Raw genomic sequence first — 23,061 nt, forward strand, 5'->3', positions numbered from 1 at the left:
TGTGTGACAGGTGGTGCTCTCAGCGAGAGGAAGGGGGACAGGCTGTATCTTATCTAAATACGAATGTGTGTGTGTGGGGGGGGGGGGGGCAGACAATGCCAACGAACCACATGCCTGTGTTTATTCAGCCTGCTTGTTTATCTCTTAACAAAGTCAACAAACCGTGGACAGACTGTACAGTTTCACACAGCGGCCGTCTGAAAGACACACTAGTCATTGTAAGGAAGAGTGTGAAAGACCTGTCAGTGACAGAGATGGTATCTTTGGATTTTGTTGCATGTAAGAATGTTTTTATGTCTCCTTCTTCCCTCAAAATGATGATTAAAATCTGATTGGTGATTGGACTGTTTATATTGTTTATACTGTTTATATTTTTTAGTACTATTTTATTTTATTTTATTCAATTTTAAAACTTATTGTTGCACTACTCTGTGGCACTGTCACTTTTGCATTTCACTGTATACTTGTATGCACGTGACAAATAAAGAATCTTGAATCTTGACTGCTACCGCACGTATCAGTAGCTGAGTGAGGAGTACAGCATCTGTCATTATAAAACAGCGCTACTGTGGGTCATGTGAGTGTATGGTACAGTACCAGTTCTGCGGCATTGCGTTCATGGCATATATGGCAAGTGGGGTCTGTGAGAAAGGGGAAGTCTGTGGACAGTCTGTATCTGGGTCTGCGTCTGTTTATTCCTCTGTATCTCAGTCGTCGACGCCGCCCAGCTCCTGGGCCTTCTGCATGATGTTCTTATTGAAGGGCATCAGGAAGTCCTCAAAGTCCACCTCGTAGGACAGACGGTCCCTCATCTCTTCCTTCCTCTCTATCAGCTGGATACTGGTCAGCTGCTTACCCCACACCTGACAGAGGGGGGAGGGGGGGGGTGGGGGAGAGAGAGAGAGAGAGAGAGAGAGAGAGAGAGAGCATCACACACACACACACAAACACACACACAAACAGAGTGGAGGTGGGAGTGAGAGAGAAAATGGAAAATGGCCAAAGAGGGAGCAGATTTATGCACGTACCGTCTTTGGCACAAAGCTGATGTCGAGCTGGTTGGTAGCGCCACTGGTGATCTGAGTGTTGAGGAAGATGATGCTCTCCCTCAGAGAAAGCTTCCTCAATGCTGTGTCAGAGGAGCTTGGAGACAGAGTGTCAGACTGCATAGAGAGACAGAGAGAGAGAGAGAGAGAGAGAGAGAGAGAAAGAGAGAGAGAGAGAGAGAGAGAGCATCACACACACACACACACACACACACACACACACACACACACACAAAGCACAAAGACACCATAAGAAATAGAACAGATGTAAACAATACACCGTTTGTATTGATTCAGACAGATTCATGGTACTGTGAGTTCAAAACTATTCACCTTGTCTTTGGGAGCGGCTGGGGTGGCAGGTTTAGACTTGGGGGCAGGTTTGCCTCCTCCTTTCCCTTTCTTGTTCTCCTTGGACTTTGGGAGGCTGTCGAACTTGGCTTGGATCAGATCAGAAATCCTAATGTCTCCGTATGCTCTGGCGATGTCCAGGCAGTTCTGCTCTAAAAAAAATTATAGACATCAGAATGTAAATTTGATCTGCGGTGACCATGGGAGTACAGTAAAACACAGATAGGGTGCTAATGTTATGCATATATCCATCCGGACAAACAGCATGTCGAGATTATCCGGATAATCTTCCAACCCCCCGCACCTTTCACTCCTCCTGTCCAAAGCTCCTGCAGGGAGCTTTTGGGATGATCGACCTGTTTTTGAGTAACATTTCAATTTCACGCCTGAGGAGCCAAAGGCCATGAGCTGGGATGGAGGGGGTTCGAGAAACGACTCACAAACGCTAACAGGGACATCTGGTACAGCGCTGATAACACTTCCCTCGCCCTGCCCTGGCGGAGAGTGGAGCGATGTGAAGACTGTCTAGACTGTCTAGACTGAAACATGCTTTTGCATTCAACACCACATTGTTTGCCAAGACAACAAGTTGGCTGAAGCAGAAACAGACTGGCAGGCTACTCAGACGCTCTGATGAAGGCTGCTCTACAGCACAAGTATTGTTTGGTGTTCATATAAACAACCTTTGGTTGCTTTGTTGTCATTTTATCATTTCTTGTTGTCGTTCTGCACCTTGCCCCGCATACAGTACACCGTATACAGACAGGGGCTTAGTTCCAGGGGATTGGTATAGTCATAGTACCTTTCTTGTTCTCAGCCTGCACCCGCGCCCCAGCCTTGATGAGGTAGTCCACACAGCTGGGTCTGCAGCTCTCGATGGCCCTCATGAGGGGCGTGGCTCCGTTCATGGCGAGCGCGTCCACCACCGCCCCAGAGTGCACCAGGAGGTCGATGATGTCCACCTGACCGGCGTGGCAGGCGTGGTGCAGCGGGGTCCAGTTGAACTGGTCACACGCGGTCACATCGGCCCTGGCAGGATTCAATAAGCCCGATTCAATAATAACTCATAAACCAGATCCCTTATCAATTAACCAGATGGCAAACCTAAACCAAATCAAATGCAAGATTTGCATAACAGACTTACAAATCAATACAGTTGGTCAGGGAAAGCTCCTAGCAAAAGCTGCCGCTTGTGCTCACCCTAGTCCCAGAAGAAACTTGGCCACTTCATAGTTGCCACTACCACAAGCAGTCATCAGGGGCGTTTTGTAGAAGCGGTCTTTCACATCTACAGGCACACTCTGGCTGAACGCCAGGCTCAGGGACTCCAGGTCTGCGGTCTTCACACAGTAGTTGATGTTGATGTAGATCTTCTCCGGCTCGTCAATGTACCAGGCTGAGTCGTCCTCTATGGGGTGACCGGGCGGGTGGTCGCGGTTGAACCGCTTCGTGTCTGTAAACTGCTGGTAGCTCTCGACCATGAAGTGCGGAGGTCCTCCGTCCTCGCGCCTGAAGATGAGCTCGGGGGGGACGGTGCAGATGGGCATGGGGAGGACGAACTTACCCTTCTTTTTCCCCTTCCCTCCTTTCCCGGCCTTCTTCTTCTTGGGCTCGTAGGAGGACAGCACAAAGGCTTTCTGGAGGTACCTCAGCCCTTTAAAGAAGTCCGCGATGTTGATCAGTCCTTCCCGCTTCTTGTCGTGTTCCAGGATAATCTTAATAATGACAGGAAGGGATTTCATTCAGCTTTTCTCGCCATAAAAGGTGTTATACTGTACATGGCATTTATAGGGAGAATAGGGTGTCACTTGATATTTGCCCAGTTATGACATTAACATAACTGGAACACAGTATCATACAGATCAGCTCCTCCACCTGGGCTCCACCCCCTAACACCTTATTGTACATTACCTGAACTTGAGAAAAAAAAGAAAAAAAAAACTAAAACCATAAACCTCACCTAGGACTGTGACTGCCGATGGCACTTGTTCTTATCGAAGATTTTACTTTTGATGACTGATGTTTAGTTGATTCACTTACTTGGACAAATGTACGTAAGCCGCTTTGGATAAATCGGTCTGTTAAATGACTTAAATGTAAAAAATGTAAATATCAGATTATTATTGTGCTCTATCAATCACCTTCTGGAGGTTCTCATCATCAACAGGTGCTCGGTGTTCCTGGAGCACAGAGACAAACGTCTCCCGGGTTACAGTCTCCATGGGACCCACGGCATCCTCAGCGACCTCCATGGCGCTGAGGAGCTCGGCCTCGTGCTCACATGACCAGTCATGCAGCGTGAGAGCCCACAGCTCGTTGGGGTTGACCACGCCCGGCTTGGAGAACTTCCCCTGCAGACGCTCCGCCTTCTTCAGCTCCTTCAGAGCCGCCTTGTGGCCGTTGTCCTTGGCGATCTGACGGGGGATCAGACCCGCAGTGTTTTTCAGCTTTGCATTACAGCCTGGGGTCGACAGGGAGAGGCGGAGATAGAGACAGGAGAGATTATTATATATATAGATATATATATCTATATATATCTATTATTTTTTTTAGAGCTCTGAGCACAGGGTAAGCCATCTTTAGCACCCCTGGAGCAGTCAGGGGTGTGCTCCACACACCTTGATGCAATGACGTTCAAGCACATTGAGAAACATTGAGATCTACAAGCATCTACATCTCAGCACAGTCAGGAGACCCACCTCTCTGAGCCAGTAACCTGCAGCACTCGGTGAAGCCTCCGGCTGCAGCCAGGTGCAGAGGGTTGTTCCCATCCGTGGCGACCACGCCCAGGTCTGCAGAATACGCGGACAGCAACACGATCACCTGGGTGAAGAACAGATCAGTAGTACCTTGGTCTACAGCCACCATAGCTGTTGAAGCATGTGTAGTCAATAGAAACACACTTTAAATACACTTACCTATTCAGTATCACTGTTTAACTATGGAGGATATAGAACAAACATTTTTAACTAGGCTAATACTGTATTGCAATCAGCAATACTGCAATCAGCAATACTGCAATCAGCAATACTGGCTATTTAGTGTAATATAATAATATATGCCATTTAGCTGATGCTTTTATCCAAAGCGACTTACATTGCAGTGAGTGCATACATTTTTCCGTATATATGGTCCCAGCGGGAATCAAACCCACAACCTAAGCATTGTTAACGCCCTGCTCTACCAACTGAGCCACAGAGGACCGCGGGTGTTCAGTCGGGCCTCCTCCTCACAACATTCGATTTCCTTTTGGTAAAGATGGCACCTCTCTGTACCTCTAAGAAGCCTCCCTCTGCGGCCAGATGGGCTGCGTGCATCCTCTTCTTATCCAGGGCATTGGGGTCCCCTCCCCTCTGGAGGATGGCCCTGACCAGCTCCACTGCCCCGGCCTTGGCTGCCTCCATCAGAGCTGAACGACCAGATGCCTGGGGGGGGCAGGGGGGGGGGGGGGTCAGGGTGGAACATGGGGAGAGTCAACAACACAGGCTTACGCCGACGTAGATATTTAGATATTTAACTCTTTAACTCTTAGACACGTTTACCAGAGCCATAAGCTTATGTTTAAATAATTGCATCCTAGAAATGCATCCTATCTTCCTTCCCTTCCCTTCCCTTCCTTCCTCCCTTCATTCCTTCCTTCCTTCCTTTTGATCACTGATTCGTTGAGTGAGTAACCACCTCATTGGTGGCGTTGGGGTCCGCCCCCCTCTCCAGGATGCTGATGCACATGTCCTGGCAGTCCTGGGCGTGCTCACACGCCAGCAGGAAGACCGGTTTCCCTGATGTCGACACGTTGTTGACGTTGGCCTTGCTGTTGAGCGCCACCTTCAGGCAGCCCATGTGGCGTTTGGTGGGTGAGATGCAGTAGAACAGCACACCTGGGGTGACAGTCAGGTAAAGGTACTTTAGTAAAAGACCTCTCTCAGTCGGGGGGGGGGGGGTTGTATAGGGTCATCATCCATACCTTTCCCCTCTGTGTCCACCACGTTCATGTTGGCATGGTTCTTCGCCAGCAGGGTCACGATGCTGTCATGGCCCAGCTGGGCAGCCAGGATGACGGGCGTTCGTCCCTTCATGTCTTGGATGTTCGGCTGGGCCCCCTGGAAGCAGAGGTGAGGTGATCAGGAGGTGGGCCGTGGTTAGGGGACGGCTGGAGGGGTGACTGCACCAGCGACCGCGGCTAGAAGGGAAGGGAAGCCCACTACCACCTGTGCCACAGAGGGCCCACCCTCTTGCTAGAGGTCCCACTACGCTCACATTCAGGGAGGCGACACTAGCATCGGGATGACTGAATTTGAAGTGAGATTTTAACTTATTTTGAGGAGAGTGAAAAGGGTCTGATATGGGTAATGATGATTATGGTAATGATTTTACATTACACAATGATGCCGCACACACCTGTAAGAGCAGGTAATGATGATAACGGTAATAATGCCCTCTCTCTCTCACATACCTGTAGGAGCAGGAAGCGAACCATGTCTGTGTCATTCGCCACGGAGGCCAGGTGCATGGCAGCGTTACCCTGGCTGGGCTCCGTCAGGTTGATGAGGTTGGGCACGCCCAAACGCACCATCTTCTCTATCTGGGGCTTGTCCCCCTCGCGGACGTACTGGAGCAGCCGGTACACCTGGAGCACCTCCAGTCTGCCCTCGGCCACCGCGCTGCGCACGTTCACTGCCCCTGCATTCACTCCTTTCCCTGGGGCCATCGTCTGACCCTGAGGAGAGAGGAGAGGGGAAGGAGAATGACAGGGAGGTTGGGCTGAGGACCATTTGATTTTGTGATCGGTGCATCTGTCCCCAAAATTGGTTCATTGATCTTTTTATTTTTTTATTTTTTATTTTAAATAAGCGGCCACCAATAGGTGGTGAAACTGTCACTAGTGCCTCCCCTCTAACCCTAAAAATAACGTCAACCTTCTAAAGCTTAACCCAAAGCAAGCATACCACCATTTGCATCGACTATAAAAGTAGGCCTATTTACTTCATTTACTTTCAATATGTTTCAATTAACTATTTTTCATCAGGCTATTTGGACGTTTTAGGTTTTTGATTAAAATTCCTGATGTCTAAAGCAGATTATAAGGGAGATACTGTATATGCTTCTGTAGCACTCCAATCACCATGATACTAAAACAACCCCGAAAAGCGACAGAAAGACATGCACCACTGATGCATAACTAACCTTGTCAATGTGGTGCTTCGATTTGGTCTCCTACCCCCGACCACAACGGTCAAACTTCCACCATTCTATTCAGTAATATCGTGACACTGTTGTTGACTGCTGTTACTAACTTGTGAGAAATCACTGACATTAAACATTGTGTCAAAGCAGACATTCTCGTTCTGGAGTTTCTCTGGTCGTCCAAGCAACCGCACACTGTGAGATCACATTCTGATCCTGTAGAACGGGTCTGCGATAGAAAGGCCACTTAAGCCCCACTGATTGCAGCATTCACTGTGTATCGAATACATCAGATATCAAGTTACATACAAATACAGTACAGAACATTCATATTAAAAATCCATGTGTCTCAACACATTGTATTGGCCAATAACTTCTGCACCTAACGGATAGACAATACAACAAATGATTGGAATAAACGACCACGGCCTTCTAGTTTCGGGTATACTCGGAAACGTTCGGAAAAAGAGACAAGTGCAGCCGTGACTGACGGAGTGGAACGCCTGTTTTGTAGCCAGTAGTTCAGCTCCAGGCGTGGGCTCGTGTCGCCTCTATTGGTAGTCACCGAATTCCAAAGTCCAAACAACTGTGACATGATCAGCAACATTGCATCCAAAGTCCAAATTCCGCCCGTTATCTGACGCTTGGAATATGGGCGACAAAAAGATACTCTGCATCGGGCTGGTATGTCTGGATATTATCAATGTTGTGGACAAATACCCGGAAGAGGACACTGACGGCAGGTTGGTGAGACTGTACAATACTGATCATCTTGTGCATGATGGTCATGTATCATGTTTTTGGACAAGTATGTTGCGGCTGTACTTCGTTGCAGACACGCCGCGCCCACCATTCAGAGCGTTGCACCAGCCCCACAGTACACGGAAGCTACACTGGTCTCGCGCGTGCGCCAAGGACTGGCGTGCGTTGGAAAAATCTTGAACGCTCCCATTCTATTCATCCACACCGCTCGCGTGCGTCTTTTGCGAGCGCCTGTTTTCCCCCCACGCAGGCGCGCGGCCAGTGTACCTAGCAGCGATCAAATTATTGTTTTAAAAATAATCACAGGTTATATGACCCACGCTCACAATAATGTTGTCGACGGTATACCCCGTATTTCCAAGTTTCCTGCGCTAGACTAGATCAAGAAACCTAGGGAATGCAAACCCCCATCTGTGACTCTTATATTCATATTTACATTGGGCTGTTGTGTGTGTACGACGTAATTCACAACTGAAAATGAATGACTTGGAGGGTAGCCTTGTATTAATTGAAAAGCTATTCCTATAGTAGAGGATTATTCATTCTTCCATGCTTTTACGCACGTGCTCAGGTGTCTGTCTCAACGATGGCAGCGCGGGGGAAACGCGTCAAACTCGTGCACGGTGCTGTCTCTTCTTGGTGCCCCGTGCGCGTTCATGGGGTCCCTGGCACCGGGACCTGTAGCAGAGTAAGTACCCAACATGTAATTGCCTACCCTACTGTATTCGGCCATGTTTAAAACACGAGAGCAGTAATCAGTTGATATTATGTATAGCTGACCTTCGGGGCTTACGGATAACAACTGTTTGTGGTGAATAGCCTATAAATAAATGTATATATATAAGTACATTATTATTAATAGGACATGTGTCTAAACTGTGTTGCAAACACTTTTACATATCAATTATTTCCTTTTGTTGTTACTCATCCCATAGATGTGGACCTTTTACCCTCCTAAAGACCTCCTCACCCCCACTACAAGTTTCTCTCCTGTTAATAAAAAAAAACTTTCTTCTAGCGTTGTGACTACCTATGGCCCCTGGTCTGAGCATTGATTACTTTATCATATGATGACTGATGGATAGATGATTCACTTACTTAAACAAATGTATTTGTTGTAAGTCGCTTTGGATAAAGGTGTCTGCTAAATGCCATAAATGTAAAAATGTAAATGTTATCAGTGATAATTTCTTCCAGTGTTTGCTGGGGTGATGCCTACTTCTATGTTTTTCTTTTTACAACATACAGCCATGGATATTCCGAAAGCAACTTGCCATTGGACAATGTGGCTGTAACACTAACTATACCTTAGCATTGCTTCTCAAAACTCTCCCTTATTCTCCATGCTTGTAAGAGCTATGCCATTTCATTATCAGATAACCCTTTTCAGTTTTCAGCCCCATTGTCTGGCCTGTAATCTCTCTCTCTCTCCCTCTGTCTCTGCTCATAGCTTTTTAATTCTCATGGTTTCTCTCATACACTGATCTGTTCCTGTAGCTTTGTTCTGGATGACTTTAAGAAGTACCAGATTGACATCTCTCTTCTGTCCGAGCATGCTCAATGCTCCTTCCCTGCCTCTGTTGTCATCAGCAATGTGACCACGGGCAGTCGCACCATCCTACACAGGAACAGGTTTGTGTGTATAATAGTGTGTGTATGTAATTGTGTGTGTGTGTGTGTGGTTGTATCTCTGTGTGTGTGTTTTCACGCGTGTTTGGTTGCTCACCCTCTCTCAAGTCTTTGCTTGCCTGTGCTGCTGTTCTCCCTCCCACCCACTAGTATGCAGTATCCTCACTAACTCCCTCTCTACTCACCCTCCACCTTTCCCAGGTGTGCCTCTCAGATGTGGTTGGTTCATTTCCATTTCCTCACCTTGTGGAAATGTGCCCCTCTACCCTTCTCCCTCTCCCTGGGGCAGGGCACAGGGCTGTTATATCATCATCATCACTGTCATTATCATGATTTAATGATAGTGATATGATAATATTCACTATCATCATATCACCCAGGCTGATAGTGAGGGTTTTGTGTCTCTGTGCCTCTCTTCCTGTCCCATCAGCTTCATCGTGGGTGATTTTGCACGACGTGGGGTTGATATTTCTGCCGTTGCTTGGCAACAGGAGGGGGAGACCCCGTGTGCGTGTTGCGTGGTGTGTCCCGCCAGAGGCTCACGCACGGTCGTGCTTTCTGACACGTAAGACACACGCGTGACCGAGGATCTCAGGGTGGGATTCAGAGTGATTTCGTGTTGGGGGGGGGGGGTCTAATAAAGGATGGCTCTTCCACTGCAGGAGACGAGAGGGAGGGAGGGAGGGAGGGAGGGAGAGAGAGAGAGAGAGAGAGAGAGAAAATCCTTTATAGGTCATTTTCCTTTATAGGTCATTTGTATGTAGTGGTTTGATTGATTTGAGGCAGGGACATGAGGGTAAACGTTACTAGTAAAGTCTCTGCAGTGGCACTGGATTAATTCATCGATTTAGCCATTCAGTCACTGCATGCTTAATCTGTCGTCCTGATATCACTCCATTCATCAACTCAAAGGACACTGTCATCATTAAAAGTGATGTGATTTTCCACAGATACGCTTTCCACCAACAAAGTCTTCCATTCGTTTTCTGTCAACATTTTCTGGTTGCCTGTGTTTGTTATGTTCTGCAGTATAAAATGGCAACCGATGTGATTTGAGGTCGGACGATACAGAGGGGGCTTTTCTATCCTATTCTATTCTATAATTTTTCTATTCTATTCTATTCAGTTGATTTCCTACCCAATCAAATTGACCAACCAATTATGCGAATCTATTTGAAATCAAAGAACTGAAAATCCACATTGATCATCTGTGTGAAAACAGTTGGTGACATTCAACAGAGCACCATATAGTATTGGCTTCTAAATCATTTGCACTGTAATCTTGTTTAGTGTCATAACTAACCACATATAATCTATATACAGTACCAGTCAAAAGTTTGGACACACCTTGGTTTTTCTTTACTTTTATTATTTTCTACATTGTAGATTAATATAGAAGACATCAAAACTATGAAGGAACACATATGGAATTATGTAGTAAACAAAAAAAGTGTTAAACAAACCAGAATATGTTTTATATTTTAGATTATTCAAAGTAGCCACCTTTTGCTTTGATGACAGCTTTGCACACTCTTGGCAAGGTGTGTCCAAACTTTTGACTGGTACTGTATAAAAAAAAACATCTTAATTTAACTTGCTAAAGTAGCGTTAATAGTTCTAATGCTAATCCATAACGTTCCTTGTGTTTGTTTCATTAGTACAACTCTGCCATTATTCCCCCCCCCCGACCAGGAACCTGCCTGATGTGACCGCAGCAGACTTCTCCAAGGTGGACCTGAGCCAGTACCACTGGATCCACTGGGAGGTGATAACTACTGTTATTCCAGGGCTTTTAAACATAAACACTGGATCAGATTATATCTATGAACAGTCTGTTGTTGCTTCTTACTCATGGAGATTGATATTAGCATTGTAAACAAATAGAGTACTCTGATTTAACATCATTCATTGATGTCAAAACATTTGATTATGAATACTGTATAACACTTATGATAACGTCTATAACACTTTTGATCACGTCTATAACACAATTTAGTTGACCTGAGTTAAACCCCCCGAGCTGATCATGTGACAGGGCCGGAACGCTGAGGAGCAGGTGAAGATGATCCAGCAGGTGGCGCTGTTTAACAACCAGCTACCACAACAACACAGGATCAAGATGTCGGTGGAGATAGAGAAGACCAGGGAGCTGCTGTACCAGCTCTTCCCTTATGGTGATGTGGTATGGCACCCGCCATGAACAATGTGTTCATAAAACTTACATTTATTTATTTTTTTCTCTTCTAATTAGTTCGTTATGCACAGTAAGATGCATTTTGTGGGATGTGTACTGTACAGCTGTGGTACAATAATAATTTTTTAAAAAAGAAGAAAAAAACCTTATTTGGCATCACACAATCATTTTCAGACATCTTATGATGATGATGATGTAGATATTAGAGAACTTTCACTGTCTGTGCTTTGTCTCTCCTGAACCCCCCTCTCTCTCCCTCCCTAGGTGTTTGTCAGTAAGGACGTGGCCATGCACTTTGGGTTCAACTCTGCTGCCAGTGCACTGAAGGGCCTCTATAACAAAGTGAAGGAAGGGTGAGGAGAGAGGGAGGGAGGGAGGGAGGGAAGGAAGGAAGGGGGGGGATGAGAGAGAGAGAGAGGCAAAACAGACAGACAGAGGGAGAGAGACAAACAGAGAGAGAGAGAGAGAGAGAGAGGTGGTTGGGGCCTTAAAAGTTTGATATTTAAGGTATCATACCTGTCTATAATTTACTATTCCTCTTTCAATTAAAGGTTTTACATCATACGGTCGTTTTAACCTGTACTGTGGGTTTGCTGTTTCCTAGGGCTGTCCTCATCTGTGCCTGGGCTGAGAAAGGGGCAGACGCGATGGGTCCTGATGGCGTAGTCGTCCACTCTGATGCCTTTCCTCCTGAGGCACTCGTTGACACACTCGGAGCAGGGGACACTTTCAACGCCTCAGTGATCTACTCCCTCTCACATGGTGAGGAGACCTCTAGTGTTATCACCATCGTCATTATCATCATCATCATCATCATCATCATCACACACAGCACCACGTGGCCTTCATCTGGAATTGCTGATCGATTCCGAGTACCAGGCAGTATGTCAAGACGTTGGCTGTCTAATTCAGGAGAAAAGACATTTGCCAAATTCATTGTATCACCCAAAGTTATTCCTCCGTGTGGAATGTGTTGTCATTCATACTGAGAACTGTGCACTGCGTTCTGTACATTGATAACATATCATAATATTGATACCCAACGTGTATGTAAAGTATGAAACATGAATCCTCTCTGTCGGTCATCTTCTCCTCTTGCAGGAGAAAGTCTACAGGAAGCTCTCACGTTCAGCTGCCAGGTCGCTGGCAGGAAGTGTGGCATCCACGGATACGACGGGATCGTGACGAGACAAGAGTGAAGAGAGAGTGCACGAGGAAAGAGTGAAGAGAGAGTGCACGAGGAAAGAGTGAAGAGAGAGTGCACGAGGAAAGAGTGAAGAGAGAGTGCACGAGGAAAGAGTGAAGAGAGAGTGCACGAGGAAAGAGTGAAGAGAGAGTGCACGTGGAAAGAGGAGGAAAGAGGAGGAAAGACAAGAGGCACGCCTGACGCTGATTAGGGCACACCTCCAGGCCGACCAATGAGATGACAGCATGTTGTGCCACAAAGACAACGTACGGCCCTCTGATTTGATCTAGAGCGTGAGAGCCTGCTTGTACTGTACATGAGGGTTGATGAATCTGAGTTGCAGAGTATCTGATCGATAACCTTAACTTCCAAACAGCTGATGACTAACATGACTCTTTTATGGAGAGATTAGCGAGTCTGTGCGACACCTAGCTCAGGTCAGCCATTGTTACTGTCACAAGCGTGGTATCTTACCGTCTGAGACCACTGGCACAACGCTGCCATATTGCTGTGAAGACTGTCAGATCATGTGCTGTCAGTAAAGCGATTCATTTACCTGCTTGATGCATTAATACTGGAATTGACTTGATACTAACATAATGTTTGATTTGATTTGATTTGAGTTAAAACAAACTTCCATAATCTGTGCAATAGAATCAAAGAGCCTTGAGGTCCTCATTAGAGTGAAATACTGGTATTAGATTATTCTTTGTAAGATCCTTATACGGTACACTGTATGATTTGCTGGAAGTTTAGATTGAATTATTGCCCAGATGTTGAGACTTAAATGCTGCCTTTCCACAGATTGTCCTTCACTTAAGATCTGTTGAACTGTAGAGTTAATATGGATGACATTGTATGTCCTGAGAACACTATCCTTTACTTTTAGCAAATAAACCACAGTTCTAACATGAGTCATAGCCTTCCTTCAAGCATGTATCAAGAATTTGGCGTGCGTGTGTGTGTGTGTGTGTGTGTGTGTGCAAGAGGGTGAAAGTAAGACAGAAAAGAGAGAGGAATTGCTTTGAGCTGCTGGCCCACGTGTATTTCCATTCTTCACCTACCTCTTTACTGATGTGCTTCCGTGACTTAACAGATGTGTTGATGATACACCAAGTGACAGTGTCAGTGTGTGTGTGTGTGTGTGTGTGTGTGTGGATGTGTGGATGAAAGATAAACAGGATATCTGTCAGTATCCCACCCTGTTCCAGCAACACAGCTGGTGTGTACTGATTTCCGCCCCACGCTCTCACTTCAGCAACAGTGATTTAAACAGTCACGCTGTCCCGTCATAAAGGACTGGCAACCCTGCTTTTCAGAATCAAGTACCCAAAATACCCCAATCTCTACCCTAATCTCTGGCAACCCTGCTTTCAAGTACCCCAAATACCCCAATCTCTGGCAACCCTGCTTTTCAGAATCAAGTACCCCAAATACCCCACTCTCAAATTGCAAAATGATCCACAGTCCACTTCCCAAAAACAAAAGCTTCCAAGCCTCATGTGTGCTGAGCCTCACGATTAAACCGGTAGGAAGTGAACTATGTGAAAAATGTATTTTCTTTGATGTGCCCTTGGCAGATATTCAGCCGGTATCCTTTACGGATCAAGCCATCTCGGAGAACTAAGGAGATTAATCCGAACTGGCATCACTGACTGAAGCATTATCCTGCTGCTACCAGATCCTCTGTTTGTATTACTATCTCACTTGTCAAATAGAAAGTGATTTTGGTCTTTTCCACATTTTCTGAAACTCATAAAGGACTTCCCGAGAGGGGGAAACAACCCGGCAGAAGAATGGCATTATGGGTCTGGTCTTACTCCGCTGATAAACGACAGGAGGAGGAATCTAATGAAGAAGAAAGAAAAGAGGAGAGGAAACATGGAAAGAGTGTTCTCCCAGGAGTGGCGGAGAGGAGAGACGTTTCTCTTCCAATGCCGAGTCTAGACACCCAGGGCTCTGGAAGTCAGCAAAGAGGGACTTTGTTTGTCATAAATTAGATCTCTGTGTCTCTATTGATGGACAGCTGCAAAATATTTTTCTTTCCATGAATTCATAGGCCGATCTCCAATGACTGTCTCTTTGGCTTGAAAGCTTGGAAAAATGGCGTGTCTCTACACTTTCACTTTCGCTGCCTCTCTCTATCCCTGTGCCAAAAGCTTAGGCTGAGAGAAGCGTAATACACTGTTTATTCATGTGCACACATTTGGCAAATCATTAAATACACTTTTACGCATGTTCAAAATTGTCCAGTAAGACAACCGGAAAATTGTACAACTCATGGAAATACATGGAGGTAATACCTTATTCTGTATAATGCTGTGTAAAATAAATTGCACCATTTATGTTGATTGCTGCCCAAGCAGTCAAAGAGAGCACCCAATCAACATGCTCAGACTAAACATCACCAGATGACATCATCACAATCGCACTCCCTGCCGGGAAAGGGCAGCCCTATCACATTAAGAACCTGCAACACAATCTTGCACAGAGAGGACGTGGCTGTGTAAAATTAAATATCTTTATTTCAACCACACATGTAGCCTAATCAAACATTCAAGGTAACAGATTAAACTGTGGGGAGTAGCTGTAAAGAAGAACTTCTCAAAAAAACATATTCACTTTGATTGGCATATACTGTAGAATGACCAGTTGTTGTTGACTTCATAATGACTGGATCTGAGCCTTTGGGACTCAAAGGTCGGACGGGACTCCAGAGAGCAATTCTCCAAGGCACAGGGTAACAAAATAGCAGCTTCTCAACTGAACGCATTCTCTCTATCTCTTCCGATATTGATATCATTTCCCAGACATCATCACACCAAGGAAATGGAGAAACACTGGAGAAACACTGTGTCTTTGATAGGTGTACATGTGCTGCATGCCACTCGCTTTTGATTTCCATTTACTATACAGTGAGACTAGGCAGTCAGGAGCTGAATCAAATGAAATTGAACAGACTCTGTCCCTGTGTATCCCTCTGTCCTAATACTGTCCTAACAGCGTTCTAACACTGTCCTCATAAGGTCCTAACACTGTCTCAGGGATGAGGGGGAAGCCGTGACACTTCCTCTAGTGTGTACCACAGGGCCAAGAAGGAAAATGTAATTGTCCTGCCCTCTCAGTGAGAGCCATTCTTTATCGTCCTGTGTAAACACTTCAAAGTGCCTCAATTAATGACGGCAATTGGCCCTTAAAAAGAAAAGCAAAGTGCTCCGTTTACGATACGCTCACTTCTTGTTGCCCTTGGCGGCCATTCAAGACATCGTGCGGCTGAAGGGACTGGGACTCGGGGTGGCGGGAAGGAGGGATGGAGGGAAGTGACCCCTTTCCCCCCCCTCCCCCCCAAGCCAGACTATTCACAGACTTCAGAACTACCTACTTTCTAACACATTTAGGTTTTTTTCTCTGTTAGTTTTAAGTGAAATGTGTTGAGTTATACGATCATACTGTATGATCTTCATGACTGATGTAATGTAGAAACACACGGATACGGTCCTACTGTACTGCAGTAAAAGTAATGTACTGGAGCACGGTTTCCTATGGCTGAGGAAAATTCCTACTTGATCGCCGCTTAAGGCTGGGCTTGGGCTGTGAAATATTCTTTGTTCGTCTGCAGGGCAGCAGGAAAATATCAAAAGGCTTTAGGTGGGTCACAGCATAAAACAGTTGGGGAGCCACTGGAGGGCTAAAGCTAAGGCACATTTAGCCGTAGCTTCAAAGACTTTGGATCGCAGGGTATAAAACACACACATACAAGGAGACAGAAAGGTGCACGTTAATACAAATAAATTCACACGAAAAAATTTTTTGAATTTGAATTCATCTCAACAGAAAACAACTGTAGAAAAACCCAAGCAGAGAGCGACGATCGCTCACTCTCGGTTCCCTCCCCCGGGCTACACATATGCACTTTGGGTTAACCTCAAACCTTGACTGAAGGTCTGGCTCTTTGGCAGGAAAGCACTTTGCAGCAAAAGGGTACGTGGGAAGTCGATGAGACCTCATGGTCGGATTTGGTGCACGGAGGACTACTCATAACCCATGCCTGCAGTGATTTATAAAGGTCGAGGCATAATAATAACAATAACAATATAAAAATCCTGCAGTAGTACAAATCTGTGTGAAAACACGTCTCCGAATGCTGGGCTGTAGGTTAAAATATCTAGGGCTAAGTCTCTGCTTCTCCATTTATATTATATCCTGTCTTCGAGCAGTTCATCAGGTCTCGCACAATCTGAGGGTCAGGAATGAATCGAGAGGAGAGACACAGTGCTCTTAAGCTGCTGTCTCCTAATGTTTTCTTTTTGTGTTTCCTGTTCCAATGTTTCATGAATAAAAAAAATGTCAGTCAACATCATTCTTTGGCCCCGTCGTTTTTTTCCGGAAGCAGTTGTCAGTAAAACCCTTCAGCCAAAAAAGGTCCCACAGGACTAAACCCTATCTTCTCTCCTTCTCATATTCCCTCTCTACTTCCTCTCCTCCCTCTCCCTCGTGTTCCAGGACGAGAGGCTATGGGGCGACGCCCCCCGCCCCCCCCCCTCCTCCCCACCCCCCCGCTCCTCCCCCTCCCATCACATCTGTTCGTACAGCAGCATTCCGTTGAAGATGGTGAGGGGTTCCACAGAGTGGGCCAGCTTTCCCATCACCAGGTCAATGCAGACCGTGTCCCCAGCCTGAAGGGGCAGGATGATGTTGAACACGGCCAAGGACCCCGGGGTGATCTTAGCCTCCGCCACAGGCTTGTTCTCCAGACCCTCGGGCTGGTAGCCACCAGAGTCCACCCGAGCCATGCCGTAGTTGGACTTGGACAGGACCGCCTCGATCTTCTCGTTCCTGTGGCCAGTCAGGATGGCGCTGAAGAAGTAGCGGCCGTCGATGGGAGCGGTGAACACGCCTGTAAAACATTGAGAAAAGGGCAAAAAAATTTAATATGTAAATTTCTGCTTTATTGGGATAGAGACAGTAAAGGTTGACAGGAAGGATGGGTGAGAGAGGAGGGATGACATGCAAGATGTGTCGAGGGTCGGAATCGAACCAGGAACCTTGCGATTATGTGGTATGAGCATTAGTGTGCTACGCCACTAAGCATCCCGGCAAGCTTAGTCTTGGCATATCAAACAACCTTGATCTGTGGTGATCTCATTCCATATTAGCCCCTAATTATAAAGTACTCTTTCACCCTAAAAGCCATAAGGCCTCCGCTCTGTATGAATTACCTGTCCGTGGGTCATAGAACTCTCCCTCATTGACGAAGACCTTGTCAAAGACGATTGTGCCAGCGTTGAGCATGGGGTAAGTGAGAGCAGCGGAGAAGGACAGCTTTGGCACGTTGGCATCAGCTCCTGGCACACCTGGAGGTAGAATCTGGTTATTAACATCTCTGAGGATACATAGTTGGATTGCAGAGGGAACATGATTGTTATGCAACCACATTTAAAATATTCATTGCTCTGACATGAGGAAATCCATTTCCACGGTTCATTACCATCAAAACGGCAATGTAATCAATGTGCAGACAATGTAGGGATGGAGATGTGTGTGCTCAAGGTCGTTGGAATGTTTTCCTGACATTGACGAAACCAGAATCAGACGCAGCCTTAAGAAAGACAGACACTATGCGATTTCAGCCACGAGACACGTATGTTCTCACAACCAAATAAAAATATTGGCTATAAATGTGGATCATCTGCGCAGTCAACAACATGAAGAGAAGACATACATACACACACACACAGCAGTTCCCCTTGCCTGTGAGACTAATGGTCTATTGAAATGACCCAGAACTGCCACCTGTACAGTAGGTGCTTCAACACACTGCTGTACAGTCAACTTCAAATGTCATAATAAAACAGAAACATACCTTGTTCACCCCTGGGGCCTGCAATGAAAAAGAGAGGAGATGAGTTGAGAGGTCTCACCAATATGCAGGCTTCACCAAAACACCAAAACGCATTTCATGAAAGCATAAATAGTTATGAAGATTTTTAATGGTCCTCATTACCTGGAGGTCCTCTGGGTCCATTCTCCCCCTGCCTGCCCGGGGGTCCAACCATGCCTGAGGGGCCCTTTAGCCCGGACAACCCAGGTATCCCTCTCTCTCCCTGGGGACCAGGAGGACCTGGTAGGCCTGAGGTGGGACAGAATTCTAACATTAAAACTTAAAATAAAATAACATAGAGTTATTTTTTTTTTTTTTTTTTTTTTTCTACAAACTCAAAGACACTTAAACAATGACACAAAAGCACAGTGGACAAATGTATGAAACTGGACTGAGACAACCTGTAGAACATAGAATACCAAAACAAAGCATACAGGGAAGCCAAATACTGTAGGTTAGGACATAACCCCAGGTAGACACACCTCAGTCAGCCTTAACCATATAACTGAGCATTCTACAATATTTGCAAAATGCACATAAGAGATAGAATGAATCAATAATCTGGATGGTGGAAAGCTGTCGGTTCATATTCAAGTTTCAGTATTGAAACTGAGTTATGTAAGCCTGCATGAATACGCAGTAATAGCGCCCCACGATCAAACATGTGTGAGACTCACATATTACACAAATAGACACTGTTAGTTTTAATTATTGGATTATACAAGGGTTTTGTTATAATCTGTCTGTTTCTTTGGTCATGTTTGATGGTTCTTGTTGTTTGTTGAAGCTAGCACTGTTCTGCATGTTGACACTCGGTGTGTTACTTGACACTTGATATATACGCCAGCGTTCATTTGCTTTGTCTCATAGGCTGCTCTGGACAGGACATGGTTAGACCAGCGTTGAGGTTACACAATGTTTTAGTACATTTCTAACAAAACCATTCAAACCTCTGAACCACCTCACAGAGTCTAAAAAGCAAAATAGAAATGAGACAGAGAATAAGCTTCATCATCATATAATGTCAAATCATTCAGCATTGACACATTATACAGTGGCACAAGTCAATAAATTACCTCTAAAAGAACACTCCTTCTGTAATTACTACAAACACAAAAAAAGTTTTATCTTCACAGTTAACAGTCCAGATTAGAGGATCTTTCAAAGGAACGAGACGGTCACCCACTCACCGGTCAAGTCTTGCTCCGAGAGGTTCTGGAACTCCTTGAGGATGTGGTTGACAGAGGAGTTGAGGCTCTTGATCTTCCCGTGTATCCCGTCCAGCTGCGTGTTCTGTATGGTCTCGATGACCCCTCCGTGAGCAGTGACGGTGGCGTTGAGCCCGTTGACGCAGGTCCAGAGTCCCGACACGTGTTTGTTCAGCCCCTCCTTGATCCTCTGGAGGGAGTCGGACACTCCGTCCAGCCTGCCGCACACCCCCTCCATCTTTGACAGCCTCTTTTCCAGGCCGTCACCGGAGCGTTTGCAGTCGCCCATCTCCACCACCAGGGTACTCTCGAATCGCCTCACGTCCCGGTCAACTCCTTCCAAGCGGTCTCGGCTCTCCTCGATGTGCTCCGTGACCTCCTGCTGGATCTTGTCCAGTTCGGAGATGATCTTGTCCTTGGTGTTGCCCAGGTCGGTGATGACGCTGCCGTGCTTCTGAACCGTGTGCTCCAGGCCCTTGAGTGTGTCATTGATGGAGCTGAACGTCAGGATGACCTCCGAGAGTTCTCCCTGGAGGCTCTTGAGGTGGCCGTTGTTGGATGTGCCTCCGATCACGCTGTGGCCGTCCAGGGGCTTCTGCGGGTCATCCATGCCACCAGCACCCCCTGTGCCGCCTGTGGGTGTGTTCAAGCGGATCTTACACTGCCCAGTACACTTCTCCACCTCGTCCCTTAGCCTCCCCACCTCCCCCTGGAGGTCGGAGCACACCTGTGAGCAGGAGCCCTGGTCTGAGTCCACCCTGTCACGGATGGTGTTGATGTCCGTCTGCCAGCGGTCCAGGGCGAGCTGCGTGTGGTTCTTCATCTTACGGAGTTCATCCTCTACTCTCCCACAGGCGTCACAATCACTCCCCAGCATCTGTATCTCTGTGACGAAGCGGTCGAAGTGCTCTTTGTTGTCTCCGGTCAGGGCTTTGATTTTGCGGATGTCGTGACCGAGGTCGACCACTTTGTCCATAAGGGAGTCGCCCGACACAGAGAGGTCCTTCAGCCGCGTGTCAAACCGGCGGATCTCATCCTCGTTGGCCACCACCTTCCACTGCAAGGACTTCACTGTGTCATCATCAGAACCTCCTCCTGTTCCTCCTCTTCCTCCTCCCGTTCCCCCTCCTGTTCCTCCTCTTCCTCCTCCTGTTCCTCCTCTTCCTCCTCCTGTTCCTCCTCTTCCTCCTACTGTTCCTCCCGTTCCTCCAACTGCTCCGTTTTTACTTCCTACTCCTCCTTCAGCTCCATCTATTTCTTCACAGCCACACTCATCCATCCTCTTGTCCATGAGGGAGGTGGCGTTCTCCAGGCGCGTTAGACGCTTGTCATGGTCAGACACCCTGTCTTTCAGCCTGCCCAGGTCCACCTCACCCTCAGAGATCCGGAAGCCCTGGTCGTCAAACATGGTCCTCAGGTCGTTCAGCTCTGTATAGAAGTAGTCCTTCACGTTGTCCTCTGTCCGCTGCAACGTTCTGTTAATACGCCTCTCCAGGTCCCTCAGCCGTCCATCCAGCCTATCCTCTGTTACTCTGGTGCCTCCACCACTACCACTAACACCACTACCACTACTGCCACTGCCGCTACTGCCGCCAAACCCTCCTCCAAAACCACCACCACTGTTGCTACCGCCACCTCCACCCAGCTCCTTGTCCAGACGGTTCTGGATGACGTCATAATTCTCAGAAGCGGAGCTGATCTTCCTCTCTGCGTCGGTGACCCTGGCCTTGAGGTCATTGACAGTGTCGCAGCAGCCATGGGAACGCGTCACCTCCCTCCTCAGGCCATCCAGGCTCGTTTTGTACCGCCCGTCCATGGCGTGGAGCTGCTTCTCCAGCGATCTGATCCGCTCCCTGTCTTCCTGCTGCTGCCTCCTGAGGTCTTCCACCCCAGACTGGCAGGACGAGCAGGACAGAGACACCCGCCTCTCCAACTCCCTCAGGATCTCCTCCTTTAGCGTGTTTAGCTGTCCGCCGCTGATGCCGTCTCGAGACGAGCCGCCTCCCTCCAGATCATTGCCCGCGCCGCCCTTCCCGTTGACCAGGTGGTTGTTGATGCTGACCAGGGTCTTGTCGTGGGCCTGGGTGCGGTTGTCCAGCTGGTCCAACTTGGTCTGGATGCTGTGGATGGTCTCCTTCATCTCGGGCTGGGCCGCATCTGCCGGGGCCTTGCCGCTGGCGCCGCCGTTGAAACCCGGTTTGCGCATCTCCTCCTGGAAACGCTCGTTCATGCCCCTCAGGGTGGACTGCAGGTCGTGAAGGTCCTTGGTCAGGCTCTGGATCTTGTCCTCCAGCTGTCTCATCTTGTCATCGCCCCGTCCTGAAACACAAACACTAGGGTTGAGGATGATCTGACACAATTATGTTGTAAGTATGTAAGCAAATAACATTACATGACTACTGTCCAATTAAATGTATCATAACTATATTTTGTGTAATTTAAAAAAAAAAATAAAAAAAAAAGGACAGATGGATATTATAGACCCACCGTCTGTCTGTCCCGGTCGGGATGGTTTAGGACGGGGTCTGGCTGTTGCGATCTGGGTTGTGAACCCGCCGTTTGGACCGCTGTCGTTACAGTCATCCCCGCTGTAACCATGGCAACACTTCCACTCCATCTCAGTCACCATCTTGTAGGCCACTTTGTACCTGGGCCTCATGTAGGTACGATACCTGAAGAGTAACAGTAATGGGACAACAATGTGAGGCAGAATACAAGTGTACTCTTTATTAGGCACAGGTGGTAATTATCAAGGCAAGATTCTAGTGTTTTTATCTGTATTTTGGGCTTTTAACTTTTTACCACACCACAAGTGTCTTGGGCATGGATTTGTATGTCAATTCACACATCTTGATATGAAATCTGTGTTGTTGAATCCTTGATTGAAGCCATGATTCACTGGCCGATCCACCATTTTGCTTGACCGACCTCTTCAAACTGCACTCCTAGCCAGGGAGTGTTTTGAAAATGTTTATGTCTCTGAATCGATTACAGTCATTACAGCCCACCAAGCCAAAGTAATGAGCATTTTATGGCTAATTAGGTTTGTGTGTAATTTGAGGATTTCTAGTCGTTCCTGAGCTCGGAGGCACGAACACAAAATCTAAACAGAGGGGACAAGTTTCCGCCCCTACAGGCAGTTTGTGGTAACTCAGATCCCTAGTATTCATTGAATATCAACGCTGATTAAATCATTTCCAGGGAAACTATTCAAACCTCAAAATGGTTGCAATTAATTCACCATCTCCGTTTTCTTAGAAAGTACATAACACCGGAGTTTAAGAAACTGCTGTCTTTCACTCTTCTGTCTATTGTGAAAGACTTAGGTATGGTTGGCATGTACAGCAGTCTCATTTTACCAAATAATGTATTCTAAAAAAGACCAAAAACCCTCAGAAATGTTGGAACAGAGTGCTCTGCACTGCACTTGATTGCACACATAAGAATATAGTGACGCAAAATGCATGGCCACAGAATATTTACATTAAACTGGGATAAGCTCCAGCTGCCCCTGATAACTGCCCCTCATCACTACAACCCTTGGTCTTTAATAAATCAGATAGCTGACACACTTCACACAAGGCCTTCAACACTAAACTGACTAGCTCTCACTGTTGTAT

General features: G+C 46.8%; 3 protein-coding genes across 5 annotated transcripts in view; 1 reads left to right on the forward strand and 2 right to left on the reverse strand.

The window, feature by feature from the left end:
• Window positions 1–707: 707 nt before the first annotated feature.
• On the reverse strand, window positions 708–6,105 carry LOC310814725 (ankyrin repeat and EF-hand domain-containing protein 1-like; the record flags this gene model as incomplete). The annotated part of the gene is made up of 11 exons (XM_083684225.1): window positions 708–863; window positions 1,029–1,163; window positions 1,380–1,549; window positions 2,200–2,426; window positions 2,598–3,112; window positions 3,539–3,858; window positions 4,097–4,220; window positions 4,673–4,822; window positions 5,076–5,275; window positions 5,362–5,497; window positions 5,851–6,105. The coding sequence occupies 11 exons, from the start codon at window positions 6,103–6,105 to the stop codon at window positions 708–710; spliced, it is 2,388 nt and encodes a 795-aa protein (XP_083540351.1).
• A 1,066-nt stretch (window positions 6,106–7,171) lies between these two features.
• Window positions 7,172–13,245, forward strand: khk (ketohexokinase). Of its 3 annotated transcripts, none has more exons than XM_083685480.1 (8): window positions 7,172–7,324; window positions 7,915–8,031; window positions 8,841–8,975; window positions 10,665–10,737; window positions 11,008–11,154; window positions 11,431–11,519; window positions 11,771–11,928; window positions 12,268–13,245. In XM_083685480.1, exons 1-8 carry the CDS (start codon window positions 7,233–7,235, stop codon window positions 12,363–12,365), a joined length of 909 nt encoding a protein of 302 aa, XP_083541606.1. In that variant the 5' UTR covers window positions 7,172–7,232; the 3' UTR covers window positions 12,366–13,245. The 3 variants fall into 3 exon arrangements, with proteins under 3 accessions (XP_083541606.1, XP_083541605.1, XP_083541607.1); XM_083685479.1 differs by lacking the exon at window positions 8,841–8,975 and adding an exon at window positions 9,403–9,537; XM_083685481.1 differs by lacking the exon at window positions 8,841–8,975.
• Window positions 13,246–16,926: 3,681 nt separating this feature from the next.
• Window positions 16,927–23,061, reverse strand: part of emilin1b (elastin microfibril interfacer 1b) — a gene marked incomplete at its 3' end in the record, with an annotated part of 27,247 nt that continues 21,112 nt past the window's right edge. The window contains exons 3-9 of the mRNA XM_083685436.1: window positions 21,929–22,113; window positions 20,705–21,760; window positions 19,424–20,566; window positions 18,357–18,482; window positions 18,216–18,233; window positions 17,572–17,706; window positions 16,927–17,249 (exon numbers count right to left, since the gene is read on the reverse strand). Coding sequence (XP_083541562.1) covers window positions 16,927–17,249; window positions 17,572–17,706; window positions 18,216–18,233; window positions 18,357–18,482; window positions 19,424–20,566; window positions 20,705–21,760; window positions 21,929–22,113 — 2,986 coding nt within the window. The remainder of the gene's footprint in view (window positions 17,250–17,571; window positions 17,707–18,215; window positions 18,234–18,356; window positions 18,483–19,423; window positions 20,567–20,704; window positions 21,761–21,928; window positions 22,114–23,061) is intronic.

This window comes from Argentina silus (assembly GCF_951799395.1).
Source record: "Argentina silus genome assembly, chromosome: 14".
NCBI classification, from domain to species: domain Eukaryota; kingdom Metazoa; phylum Chordata; class Actinopteri; order Argentiniformes; family Argentinidae; genus Argentina; species Argentina silus.

What these genes read in the sequence shown, in the direction of transcription:
- khk (XM_083685480.1), top strand. Translation starts at nt 7,233, where the DNA reads ATGGGCGACAAAAAGATACTCTGCATCGGGCTGGTATGTCTGGATATT. An exon ending in ACCATCCTACACAGGAACAG is followed by an intron (nt 8,976 to 10,664) that starts GTTTGTGTGTAT and finishes CCCCCCGACCAG; the next exon opens with GAACCTGCCTGATGTGACCG. An exon ending in TCTTCCCTTATGGTGATGTG is followed by an intron (nt 11,155 to 11,430) that starts GTATGGCACCCG and finishes CTCCCTCCCTAG; the next exon opens with GTGTTTGTCAGTAAGGACGT.